At 41.4% G+C, this 14,081-nt stretch overlaps 1 protein-coding gene across 1 annotated transcript in view; it reads right to left on the minus strand.

The window, feature by feature from the left end:
* Positions 1-791: 791 nt before the first annotated feature.
* PTPN11 (protein tyrosine phosphatase non-receptor type 11) overlaps positions 792-14,081 on the minus strand; it is an 82,026-nt gene continuing 68,736 nt past the window's right edge. The window contains exons 14-16 of the mRNA XM_038763843.1: positions 2,862-2,974; positions 2,096-2,197; positions 792-943 (exon numbers count right to left, since the gene is read on the minus strand). Coding sequence (XP_038619771.1) covers positions 2,128-2,197; positions 2,862-2,974 — 183 coding nt within the window. The 3' untranslated portion in view covers positions 792-943; positions 2,096-2,127. The remainder of the gene's footprint in view (positions 944-2,095; positions 2,198-2,861; positions 2,975-14,081) is intronic.

Genomic DNA, 14,081 nt, shown 5'->3' on the forward strand with positions numbered 1-14,081 from the left:
AAAAGTACATATACTGACAAAATATATGCTCTGACCTTCCCTTTTCGCTGCTTCTTGTCTGCACAGCTGTGATTTGTATCTTAAGTAAGGGTTATGTACATTTTTAAGAAAAGTCAGCACGTTTACTCAACAATTTAGCTGAATAAGAATCAAAAATAATCTGCTGACAAGGAAAACAAATTCATATCTTCAGACTGTAAGCTAGAAGTGGGCAGAGAACGTGTCTACCAACACTGTTGTACTACATTCCCCCAAGCGCTTAGTACAGTGCCCTGCACACAGTAAGTGCTCAATAAATACCATTGATATCTACAATGTCCATCACACAGGTCTTCATCATTTCTAAACTGGCCAATTAAAAAAAAGGAAAATGTACATAACTGTGCCTCCGACCAGGTTTGAAATGATTTGAACTTGATATTGTTTGGCTGATAAAAAGATCCTGTGAATATGGTTTTATCCATTGCTGATTAATGAATTTTAGTTAAAAAAGAAATTGTTCCCCTTGGCACTAGCTATTGTTGTTACATATTCCCCCACATGAACCCTCCTTTAAGAAGTGCACCTTCTCCCCTCCCACAGAAAAGAAAGAAAAAGGAATATGTTCAGATACAGAAGGACAATTCAAAATAATGATTTTGAAACTTTATCTGTAAAATATGGAAACAACAGTTTAATAGCTTCCTAGATTTTAAAACAGAATTCTACCAAATATAATTGTCCACATTGTAGAAATGACTTATTCGAAAACTGAGCAACTGTAAATCAGATATTGTTGAGAAGGAGTATAGTGATCTTAAATGGTTTTTAATTTACTTATTGAAAGGTAAACAACCACAATGCAAAGTTATCAGACCTTCCAAATTCAATCTTCACTTGCAATTTCTTCTATCTTTCTTGACCTTTTGGGGTTTTTGTATGCTTTGAAAAATAATATTCATTTCTGGGAAGGGGGGAAAAAACAAAAATCATTAAGAACGTTATAAATATAAAACCTTAGTAAAACAATAAGAATATTTGCAATTGCTTATATTTTGGAAGAACTGAACAAGTGTTTTTGAAATGTGGTATAAAATTTGCACTAATGGTCTCGGTTTATATTTATTGCTATTAATAATAGCAGGGGCAAGCTACTAAAATCCCCTCGGACGTATGGGAAAACCAATATGGATTATATTTTTTTCTAAACTGGGCCAACGAGAGACAAGTGTTCTTTTCCCAGACTATTTCTCTCCCAAAAACACCAGAGCAAAGAGCCAAAGGATTAACCTAATATGCTAATAAACAATTTCACTGAAGTGCTTTGCACATAGTCAGCGCTTAACAAATGCCATTATTATTATTAAATCATCCAAGATAGTGGTATTTGAGGGGCTATTTTTAAGACTGTATTAATGAGCACCTCCCCACTATCAGTGTATTTCTGCTAAGCAAATGTTCAAGGGGGGGAAAAACATGCACAATTTCCACTGCATAAATTTCTTTGTACTTTTTTTTCCCCACAGATAAGTTTAATCAACCAGACAATGGAAATATTTATAACTACCACCTGGCAGTCCCTTTGGAACTACCAGCAAACTGCCACTTCTAAGAAAACATCTGAGTTCTTGAGTCACAACTAAGTAAATTGGGTCTCTCAAAGCCCTATTTTATTTTGCTAAATGGGTAAATGAACTGTTTATCACTATCAACTTGTTAAACAGGTGGGAAAAAGAAAACAGAACTCTTCTCTCCCTCTAGTCTATAAGCTCCTAGTGGGCAGGGAATGTGTCTTCCACCTCTATTGTACTCTCCCAAGCACTTAGTACAATGCTCCGCACAGTCAGCGCTCAATAAATACCACTGATTGATTGGTTGATGGACTACGACCAGTATTTTCTAACTTAAGGAACAAAACACCTGGAGAGCTTTTACCTCACCAATATTGAAAGGGCATTACAGGTCAAATTAAATAAGGCCTTCCCATTAGTAGTATATTTTAAGACGGATATAGTCTCATAATTAAATGTCGATTTTATTGGAAAACACTTTGGACATCTCAAGCTGAACTGAAAATAGTTCCACTGCCCCAAACTCACATTGTTACTGTAAATACCTGTCTCTCCAGTGAAGTTTTGGCATGTCTTCTCATCTAAAGCTTTTCTGCTGCTGCATCAGGCCCACATTTTCATATACTCTGGCGCTATCGTCTCTCATTCTGCAAAGGAGCATATTTATATCATGTGGACCGCATTAAAAGAAATCATTCCGGTTAGACTGCAGACACCACTATATTAACAAGGTACGCTCCTATTTACTCCATTTGTTACAAGGGACAATTTTTGGAGTCCAAATTGCTGAGTAAGATGTAGAAAATTCCTTATAACAGTTCTTGAAGTCTGACTGCATTGCAACATTGTGACCAGTTGCTGCAGGCATCAATGTAGAACACCAATTCTGTGTAAGATTCAGCTAGATCACTGACAGGGGGTGGAGGGAGGGAAAACAGTACAGTAGAAGAAAAGAAGAAGGGTGAAAATAGTTATTTGCTATAGGGGACGTCTTCATTCTCCAAATCCTCTCCAGGAAAAGTTATCTTGTGACCACGGCTACTAACTTCATATGCAGTATAGACAATTCGGGTGAAAAACCACAAGCAGACTTATGAGGATTGGGAAAAAAAAAAATCTTGTCTAATTTCTCAAGTAAAAAATTTTCTCAGTCATAAGCCGATAATGAGAATGGTGAGCGATAACATAAAAAAATACAAGTTGGGAACTGTTTACAAATTCAGTAAATACATGCAAGCACTGTCCTGCAGATAAATCATTTAACAGAATGGATGTCCAATTCTGAATATATATTCACAGTTCAAAACTTACTCTGGGCAGGTTGGAGTTGGTGTGCAGGGTGGTAGGGGGCTCTGATCTCCACTCGTCTGGTCCGCTAAGGAATACTTAATATTCGTGTACTCGTGTCCTTTTCTCTTGCTTTTCTGAAAAGTGAAAAGGACCCTTTAAGCGGTTTTGAATATTGAAAGAATTTTTTTTTAATGGAAGAGGTTTCAAAAGAGGAGAAAGGCTAAAGCTGGTCCTTGAGGAGCTTGATAAATTGATACCTTTTCCCTGCAGAACCTCAAGCCACATTAGTCATTCAGTGGCTTTTCATCGGGTGAGTAGTCAGATTCTCTGGAATGCACATTTGTAATTATAATGTACAAGCTGAATTTTCCAGTGAGTGGAAGGTGCTCTTAATCCCCAATTTTACAACTACTGGAAGCCACTAATAACAACTCTAATTTATCACCTCAAACCAAACTGCCAGCATACTGGGTTGGGTCACTGTTCTAGATTATACGCTAACATACGACAAAGAATACATTTCATGGCTCATCTGCAAAACATTTCATCATATTCGAGTAAACAATAAAAGGTAAATCAGATGAAAATGTACCACTCTTCTGTTTTGGGTTTTACCATTTTCTTAGCAGACACAGTAATATAGTTCTGGGGAACTGGGCTGAAATACATTTTGACCAGTATCAGTGTATAAGCAAGAGGGATTGCAATTTTACTTGAAGGTGGAGGATAGATTAATGACTCCCCCCCACCACCTTACCTCCTTCCCCTCCCCACAGCACCTGTCTATATGTATATATGTTTGTACAGATTTATTACTCTATTTATTTATGTGTTTTATTTGTACATGTTTATTCTATTTATTTTATTTTGTTAATATATTTTGTTTTATTCTCGGTCTCCCTCTTCTAGACTGTGAGCGCACTGTTGGGTAGGGACTGTCTCTATATGTTGCCAACTTGTACTTCCCAAGTGCTTAGTACAGTGCTCTGCACACAGTAAGCGCTCAATAAATACGATTGAATGAATGAATGAATAATGACTGCTAGAGGACCCTATCGTAAAGTTTATGATACGCTTGGAATCTACATTTAAATAAAAATAATAGTCCCGATAGAAATTGTATCATAACTCCTTAAAAGTCCTCTCCAAGACGTCACCTTGGCTGAAGTACAGGGTGGAATTTTTTTTAGTTTTTGATGGCATTTGTTAAGCACCTACTAAGTGCCAGGCATTGTGTTAAACACTAAGATAGAGTCAAACTAATCAATCAATCAGTGGTATTTATTGAGTGCTTACTATGTGCAGAGCACTGTACTAGCGCTTGGGAGAGTGTGATTCAACAGAATTAGTGGACGCATTCTCCACCCATGTCCCACATGGGGCTCACAGTCTTAAACCTCATTTTACTGATTAGGTAGCAGGCTCAGAGAAGTTAAATAGCTTGGCCAAAAGCACAAGGCAGGTAAATGGAGATGCTGGGATTAGAACCCAGGCCTTCTGACTCCCAGCCCTCTAGACTATACTGTTTCTCTACGGATTCTCTAGAATTCTGAACATGATTGAGCCATTTTACTATTTTGGGGGGCATCAAACTCTACAGCTCTTTTCATGGTTATTCTGACAATAAGGTAACACTTTACACTAAGAAAACTGGCCCACAATTTTGGTAGGGGTGCTAGTCTTAGTTTGGAGGGAGACAGACTGGTCTTCCTCTGATTACCCGTCTGGACTACTGCATCAGCCTTCTCTCTGATCTCCCATCCTCGTGTCTCTCCCCACTTCAATCCATACTTCATGCTGCTGCCCGGATTATCTTTGTCCAGAAACGCTCTGGGCATGTTACTCCCCTCCTCAAAAATCTCCAGTGGCTACCAATCAATCTGCGCATCAGGCAGAAACTCCTCACCCTGGGCTTCAAGGCTGTCCATCACCTCGCCCCCTCCTACCTCACCTCCCTTCTCTCCTTCTCCAGCCCAGCCCGCACCCTCCGCTCCTCTGCTGCTGATCTCCTCACCGTACCTCATTCTCGCCTGTCCCGCCATCGACCCCCGGCCCACGTCATCCCCCGGGCCTGGAATGCCCTCCCTCTGCCCATCCGCCAAGCTAGCTCTCTTCCTCCCTTCAAGGCCCTACTGAGAGCTCACCTCCTCCAGGAGGCCTTCCCAGACTGAGCCCCTTCCTTCCTCTCCCCCTCGTCCCCCCTCCATCCCCCCCATCTTACCTCCTTCCCTTCCCGACAGCACCTGTATATATGTATATATGTTTGTACATATTTATTACTCTATTTATTTTACTTGTACATATCTATTCTATTTTATTTTGTTAGTATGTTTGGTTTTGTTCTCTGTCTCCCCCTTTTACACTGTGAGCCCACTGTTGGGTAGGGACTGTCTCTATATGTTGCCAACTTGTACTTCCCAAGCACTTAGTACAGTGCTCTGCACACAGTAAGCGCTCAATAAATACGATTGATTGATTGATTACCCCAAAAATTAACTTTTACAAGAGCAGGATCCTAAAAATCTCTTCTAACGAATGGGCTTATGATAACTGACTTTGGTTAGAGTTCCAGCGGGGCGGGGGGGCTGACTCTTTCCTCCTAGTTTCCTCCTCTTCTTTGGCCAGGGTCAAGTGGGAAGCAGCATGGCCTAGTGGAGAGAGCACAGGCCTAGGAGTCAGAAAGTCATGGGTCCTAATCCTGGCTCCGCCACTTGTCTGCTGTGTGACCTTGGACAAGTCACTTAACTTCTCTGTGCCTCAGTTCCCTCATCTGTAAAATGGAGATTAAGGATGTGAGCCTATATGGGACAGGGACTGTGTCCGACCCAATTATCTTGCATCTGCTCCAGCACTTAGAACAGTGCCTGGCACATAGTAAGCGCTTAACAAATACCATAATTATTTATTTCCTACTTATTCTCTGAAATGTCAGCAAAGAACCTCAAAAGCAAACAAATCTGTACGTGCTTAAGAGAAACTGGTCCTATGGAATTGGTGCATTCCTACCCTTAGCTTCACCCAACCATGGCCCTTCTTATCTTTAAAGTTCTTCTAAAAGGCCACCTCCTTGAGAAGTTATTCCCCCAACTCTGCCAGTCAGGCGACAGCCACAGCATTCTTATATATTTATCTTTTTAAATTTATACCCAATTTTATTTATCCGTTCCATTTTTATTACACCTACACTCAGATTTGTAACTATTTGTTTATCCATTTATTTCCTCTTCTCTTCCCCCTTAAAGATGCAAGGCAGTCTCATCGGCAGAGATTTCATTTTGGGGTCCTTCTGTATGTTCCCCCAACATCTATCATGCACATAATGTGGGGGGTGTGGTGTGTTTGTGTGTGTGTGTGTGACCATTGCGGGACCCACACTTCCAACCAAACTGTGTGCGCACAAAAAACCTGTCTCTTGTGTTTACTTGTTTGCAGTATCTGCTACTGATTTTGATTTTTGCCTCTGTCTCTTGTTTGCTATGAAGGTTTTACTAAAAAATGAGCTACTTTCTTAAACTGTAATACGCCATTCTGCTCTACATGTACACAGTAGGCAATCAAATGCTGTTGTTGACGATGGCGATTATGAAAATGATGCCCTGCTCTCAATATGAAAAAATATCTCCTCCGTTCATTTTCTGCTCTCCTTCACCTATCTCCGATTTCCTTTTCTCCACCTCAACCTGAATTAATCTCTCTCCTCCACCCAAAGTCTCCCACTCCCTGATTTTGCTTCTCCCTCGCCTAAAAAAAGTCAGAGAAGCACTCCAGGCTATAAAACGCTCTAAAGTTTTGAATGGGAAAAACTTCTCAACTTCACTCTTTTCCTAGAAAGCTCAGTACTTTACTTTTTGTTCCAAAACTTAGGTGTGCTTTATGGCTCACAAAGGCCAATAAATGTAATAGAAACTGGGTTTTGGTAAAAGCAAGATGGTTGCTGTTAGGCTCTTCTGCTGAAGTAAATTTTTACTATTTCAAAGGAAGGTTTATAATTTTTAACAAATACTCAAAAACACTCCAGGCATACACAGAAATTCCAAGACAATACAAATCTACACCTCACTCTTTTCTTTAAATTCATGGTAACCACAATAACCTACTCCAGACACTACAACCTGGCTAGGCTTGAAAAGATGTATAACGTCTCGTGATGTGCTCATCAGAGAATTCCTCCTCCAAACCAATGAAAAGGCTCTCTTTGAAATTATTTAACAATAATGATGATGATGGCATTTGTTAAGCGCTTACTATGTGCCAAGCACTGCTCTAAGTGCTAGGGTACATAGAAGATAATCAGGTTGTCCCACATGGGGGGCTCAGTCTTAAGCCCCATTTTACAGATGAGGTCACTGAGGCACAGAGAAGTTAAGTGAGTTGCCCAAAGTTACAGCTGACAAGGGGCGGAGGTGGGATTAGAACCCATGACCTCTGACTCCCAAGCCCCTGCCCCTTTCCACTAAGCCACGCTGTAGTCATATACACATACCGCTCCATGAAACTCTTTAACGGAAAAGTCTACAAAGGAACATGGACAGCATAACTGTATATATGTATATATGTTTGTACATATTTTTTACTCTATTTATTTATTTTATTTGTACATATCTATTCTATTTATTTTATTTGTACATATCTATTCTATTTATTTTATTTTGTTAGTATGTTTGGTTTTGTTCTCTGTCTCCCCCTTTTAGACTGTGAGCCCACTGTTGGGTAGGGACTGTCTCTATATGTTGCCAATTTGTACTTCCCAAGCGCTTAGTACAGTGCTCTGCACATAGTAAGCGCTCAATAAATACGATTGATGATGATGATGATAACTAAAAACTACTGCAAATGCAACAGAAGGCCACTATTTTACCGCCAGCTGCAGCGGGAAGCAGTCATTTCCCCACAGGCTAATTTTATTCCTTGTTCCTATTAAACAAAACTAAAGAACAAATCGATGTTATTTAAAACTGAGCCTATCCTCTGACATTTTTGATTCCCTGAAACAACTGCTACAGCCCTATGTCATTTTTTCCCCAACCCCATTTCCATTATTACTAACTATAATTACCCGCTTTTCATGTTTTCAGTATTTTAAAAACAGAACGAAAAAACCGTCTCCTCACAAAGAGAGATTCTGAAAAGGATTCCCTAGGCCACACACCGTCTCTTTTCTAGAATGCTTCCTTTTTTAGGATCCTTGACTTGTTTTTCACCTATTTCTGGAATGCTTCTTGAGGCGTTTTAATGCCATAAATCAAATATCAATGTTCAGCAGTGGCCATTCAAACAGAAGTTGTTCTCAAGAAATCCTCTGCAACACCAGGAAACCTTCTTCGTGGATATTAAACAAGGAATTTTACTTCTAGGGCAGAGAACTTTCTATACTCCTAACATCTAAACACCCCCACCATGTTTCACCTCGCACTTGGGGCTTGATACTCCAGTGAGTTGCAAACCAACACAGATCCCCTCTCTTTGACTAATTTACACAATTTTTCATGAAACTGGTTACTTTAAAAAAGAAAAACCCATTCTTTTTCCCCCCCTAAGAAGCCGCTACGCTAAGGATATTTGAGTGAATCAATTTATTCAGGTTCAAGAATAATGAAACCTCACTGGTATTCTGTAGCTGCTCAAACTTTAGAAATACAGCACAAAAGAAAATCCCTGAATCACGCCAAATGGATTGAAGTAGCAAGAGACTGGCTGCATTTGTCATATCAATCGTATTTATTGAGCGCTTACTATTTGCAGAGCACTGTACTAAGCGCTTGGGAAGTACAAATTGGCAACACATATGATGTCATATGATGTGAAACAGCTGAGTGTGCCCAGAAACACACAATGCCATGTTAGACCGTCGTTCTAAGTGATCCTGGCAAGTAGGTCTGTGCTCTTTGAGAAAAAGTACATTTATCAGAAAACCCCAAAGTGCCTGAGTGCTAGGCCGTTTAGAGAAGTTGAAATATTCAGGCCGGTCCACTGTTATGACAACGACACGGGCACTGTTTTGCCTCCTTTCTCCAGGTGGTTAAGAATAAAAAAAAAATAAGGTTTCACATCAAATCTGGAAATTATGTGAAAAGCAGGTTTTTTTGTAGCTTTTAGAGCAAAATACCTCCCCGGAAGCATTTTTTGCTCCATGTTAGCAATATGGAACTTGACTACTACGGTAACGCCTTTGGCCTCTGCAGCAGCATTCCTGTGGAAAGAGCCCCGGGAGTCAGAGCACCTGGGTTCTAATCCCAGCCCTGCCATCCTGCTGTGTGACCTTGGACAAGTCACTTAACTTCTCTGTGCCTCAGTAACCTCATCTGCAAAACGGGGATTAAATCATCATCATCACCATCATCATCAATCGTATTTATTGAGCGCTTACTGTGTGCAGAGCACTGTACTAAGCGCTTGGGAAGGACAAGTTGGCAACATATAGAGACAGTCCCTACCCAACAGTGGGCTCACAGTCTAAAAGGGGGAGACAGAGAACGAAACCAAACATACTAACAAAATAAAATAAATAGAATAGATATGTACAAGTAAAATAGAGTAACAAATATGTACAAACATATATACATATATACAGGTGCTGTGGGGAAGGGAAGGAGGTAAGATGGTGGGGGATGGAGAGGGGGACGAGGGGGAGAGGAAGGAAGGGGCTCAGTCTGGGAAGGCCTCCTGGAGGAGGTGAGCTCTCAGTAGGGCCTTGAAGGGAGGAAGAGAGCTAGCTTGGAGGATGGGCAGAGGGAGGGCATTCCGTGAGCCCCATGTGGGATAGGGACCGTATCCAGCCTGATAAACTTGTACGATGATGGCATTTATTAAGCACTTACTATGTGCAAAGCACTGTTCTAAGCGCTGGGGGATGCAAGGTAAAAAAGGTTGTCCCACATGGGGCTCACGGTCTTAATCCCCATTTTTACAGATGAGGGAACTGTGGCACAGAGAAGTTAAGTGACTTGCCCGAAGTCGCACAGCAGACAAACGGCGGAGCCGGGATTAGAACCCATGACCTCTGACTCCAAAGCCCGTGCTCTTTCCACTGAGCCACGCTGCTTCTGCTGCTGTATCTACCCCAGCGCTTGGACAGTGCCTGACACATAGTAAGCGCTTAACAAATACCATTATCAAATCAAAACAAAAAACATTCCTTCCAAGCTTAGGCGGCTCTTAGGTTTAAATCAAATGTAGGTGAGACAAATAAAACAACTTGATTAAGGGAAGCAGCATGGCCTAGCGGACAAAGCACCAGTCTGGGAGTCAGATGTCCTGGGTTCTAACCCAGCTCTGCCACTTATCTGCCGGGTGTCCTTGGGCAAGTCACTTGCCTTCTCTGGGCCTCAGTAAACTCATCTGTAGAATGGGGATTAAAGCTGTGAACCCCATGTGGGACAGGGACTGTGTCCAACCTGATTAACTTGCACTTAATGCAGTGCCTGGTACATAGTCGGAGCTTCTAGACTGTGACTGTCTCTATATGTTGCCAGCTTGTACTTCCCAAGCGCTTAGTACAGTGCTCTGCACACAGTAAGCGCTCAATAAATACGATTGATTGACTGACTGATTAGATGCCACTAAAAAAAAGTATTTAATAACCACTTACAAGTTTGACTCCTCAAGGGAAATGGCATTCACATTACAAGTAAGCGCTTAAATACCGTCATTATTATTACTCTAAATTCAGATTTAATGTGAAAATAGGCTTACACAAATGATTTGAAAAAAATTCCCATAAGAGTTTGGGGTTGGTAAGAAGTCAGACTGATGTGCCTTTAATAATTAAAGAATAATTAAACATAAATAATTAAATAATTAAATAATTAAACACTGTGGATTTGAGTATTTGGCTGAGATGTGAGGACTGGGACAGCTTTCTAACACTTTGGCTGGCTGAGTCCTAGCAGGACAGGACAGTTGAGGGGAGGAGGAACATGTGCCATCCAAGAGAATTCCCATTCACTGGAAATCCCCTGGTCAAAGTGATGTGAAGGGGGGCTTGGACCCCCACTCCAAGGGCACTACACGAAGCCCCGTCTCCACGAGACCAACCAGATCAAGGACTTTTTTTTGGGAAAATGGTATTTGGTAAGCGTTTACTATGTGCCAAGCACCGTACTAAGCGCTGGCGTAGATACAAGCCAATGAGGTTCATTCATTCATTCCTTCAATCGTGTTTATTGAGCGCTTACTGTGTGCACAGCACTGTACTAAGCGCTTGGGAAGTACAAGTCGGCAACATATAGAGACGGTCCCTACCCAACAAGGGGCTCACAGTCTAGAAGGGGGGAAACAGACAACAAAACAAACCAAATTTCCTCACCGGACTAAGCGCTTGGGAAGTCCAAGTTCATTCGTTCAATCGTATTTACTGAGCGCTTACTGTGTGCAGAGCACCGGACTAAGCGCGCGGGAAGCACAAGTTGGACCCAATCCCTGTCCCATGTGGGGCTCACGATCTTAATCCCCATTTCACAGGTTGGAAGCTGAGGAACAGGGAAGGTAAGTGATTTGCCCAAGATCACACAGCAGACAAGTGGCAGAGCCGGGATTCGAACACAGTCCCTTCTTAGTCCCAGGCCTACGCTCGATCCACTGGGCACTGCTGCTTCTTGTGGGCTGTGATCATGTCTACTGACGGCTCTACTGTAATAGTAATAATAATGATGGTATTTGTTAAGCGCTTACTATGTGCACAGCACTGTTCTAAGCGCTGGGGAGGTTACAAGGTGATCAGGTTGTCCCACAGGGGATTTACAGTTTTAATCCCCATTCTACAGATGAGGTAACTGAGGCCCAGAGAAGTTAAGTGACTTGCCCAAAGTCACACAGCTGACAATTGGCGGAGCCAGGATTTTGAACCCATGACCTCTGACTCCAAAGCCCGGGCTCTTTCCACTGAGCCATGCTGCTTCCCCCATACTGTACTCCCCCAAGCACTTAGAACAATGCTTTGCACCAAGTGCTCAATAAATAGCATTGACAGATGAGTAGATCAATCTCACAGAAAAGGCAGGCCCATCACCAGTGAGACCTCCCACCTCTCTGACCACCCTCTCTGGCCTAAGGCAATCAGAATGCTAAGGACATTTTTCAGAAAAAAACAAAACAAAACAAAAAAAAACACGAAAAATGAGAATGAATGAATGAATGAACATTTATTTTACTTGTACATATTTATTCTATTTATTTTATTTTGTTAATATGTTTTGTTGTCTGTCTCCCCCTTCTAGACTGTGAGCCCGCTGTTAGGTAGGGACTGTCTCTATATGTTGCCAACTTGTACTTCCCAAGCGCTTAGTACAGTGCTCTGGACACAGTAAGCGCTCAATAAATACGATTGAATGAATGAAGGAATATTTATTTTACTTGTACATATTTATTCTATTTTGTTAATATGTTTTGTTGTCTGTCTCCCCCTTCCAGACTGTGAGCCCGCTGTAGGGTAGGGACCGTCTCTATATGTTGCCAACTTGGACTTCCCAAGCGCTTAGTAGAAGCGCTTATGAGAAGCAGTGTGGCTCAGTGGAAAGAGCCCGGGCTTTGGAGTCAGAGGTCATGGGTTCAAATCCCGGCTCTGCCAATTGTCAGCTGTGTGACTTTGGGCAAGTCACTTAACTTCTCTGGGCCTCAGTTACCTCATCTGTAAAATTGGGATTAAGACTGTGAGCCCCCAGGGGACAACCTGATCACCTTGTAACCTCCCCAGCGCTTAGAACAGTGCTTTGCACATAGTAAGCGCTTAATAAATGCCATCATTATTACTAGTAGTAGTAGTACAGTGCTCTGCACACAGCGCTCGATAAATACGATTGAATGAATGAATGAGTGAACATTTATTTTACTTGTACATATTCTATTTATTTTATTTTGGTAATATGTTTTGTTTTGTTGTCTGTCTCCCCCTTCCAGACTGTGAGCCCGCTGTAGGGTAGGGACCGTCTCTATATGTTGGCAACTTGGACTTCCCAAGCCCTTAGTACAGTGTTCTGCACACAGTAAGCGCTCAATAAATACGACTGAATGAATGAATGAATGAGAACGGGGAAATAATACAGGGAGAAGAGTGGAACCAATTGATTGCTCACACTTATTGAATCTTAAATGTTAGTGCCGGTAACGCTTTTCTGGTTCCTTCTCTCTAAAATGTGAGCCGTTTTATAACCAGAACCCAATTTCACACCATCCGTCCTTTCATACATTCCCTTATGTCTAGTGCTCTGCACACTGTAGATTAATACTATAAAAACCATTAAATGTGACAGGCAGTTTATTGTCCTGAACATTTGTAAAATTGGGTCCAGTTTCCCTCTTAATCAATCAGTGGTATTTATTGAGTGCTTGCTCTTTGCAGAACGCTGTACTAAGCGCTTAATTTAATGAGCTCATCTTAAAGAATTTGGCCTAAAAATTCTTCAAGCTGCGCAAAGTAATATAAACAGACTTCTTTGCTGTTCACAGCCTTAATTATCGATCAATAGTACTTACTGAGTGCTGAGCACTGTTCTAAATGCTTGGGATAGGGCAATACAATAGTCGATTCATTCAATCGTATTTATTAGGCATTTACTGTGTGCAGAGCACTGTACTAAGTGCTTGGGACAAGGCAATACAATAGTCGATTCATTCATTCATTCATATTTATTAGGCACTTACTGTGTACAGAGCACTGTACTAAGCGCTTGGGAAGTACAAGTTGGCAACATATAGAGACGGACCCTACCCAACAATGGGCTCACAGTCTAGAAGCGGGGAGACAGACAACAAAACAAAACACATAGTCGACGCGATCCCTGCCCACATTTGTGCTCCTGGATAATTCAGAGCTCAGAAAGAACTAATTCTACTTATTTTCATCCTTTCCACATAGTCTTAATGCAGTCTGACACTTGGAGAACAGCTTTAAATGAAGAGAAAAGGAACGGCTGTAATTTAGAATTTTGCACCGTCGACCACAACTTATTAAAATAGAAGTTTCCAGCCACCAGAACTAAAACTAATGACAAAATTATTCGACTGACTCCGTTTTTAAGAAATGCCATTAGAATTATGTCACCAAGAAACATGGCCTTGGAGAGCTCGGTGGTAGGTTCCAAATTACACTTGCTTTTCCCAACCCCGGCTTTGTGAAGGGGAAAAGGGTGGGGAAGTGTCACCTGCCTCCCAGCTTATGGTGCCCTTTGTTAGTGCGCTTAGTACAGTGCTCTGCACACAGTAAGCGCTCAATAAATACGATTGATTGATTGATTGATTGGAATG

The sequence above is a fragment of the Tachyglossus aculeatus genome, chromosome 21 (genome assembly GCF_015852505.1).
Source record: "Tachyglossus aculeatus isolate mTacAcu1 chromosome 21, mTacAcu1.pri, whole genome shotgun sequence".
Lineage (NCBI taxonomy): Eukaryota > Metazoa > Chordata > Mammalia > Monotremata > Tachyglossidae > Tachyglossus > Tachyglossus aculeatus.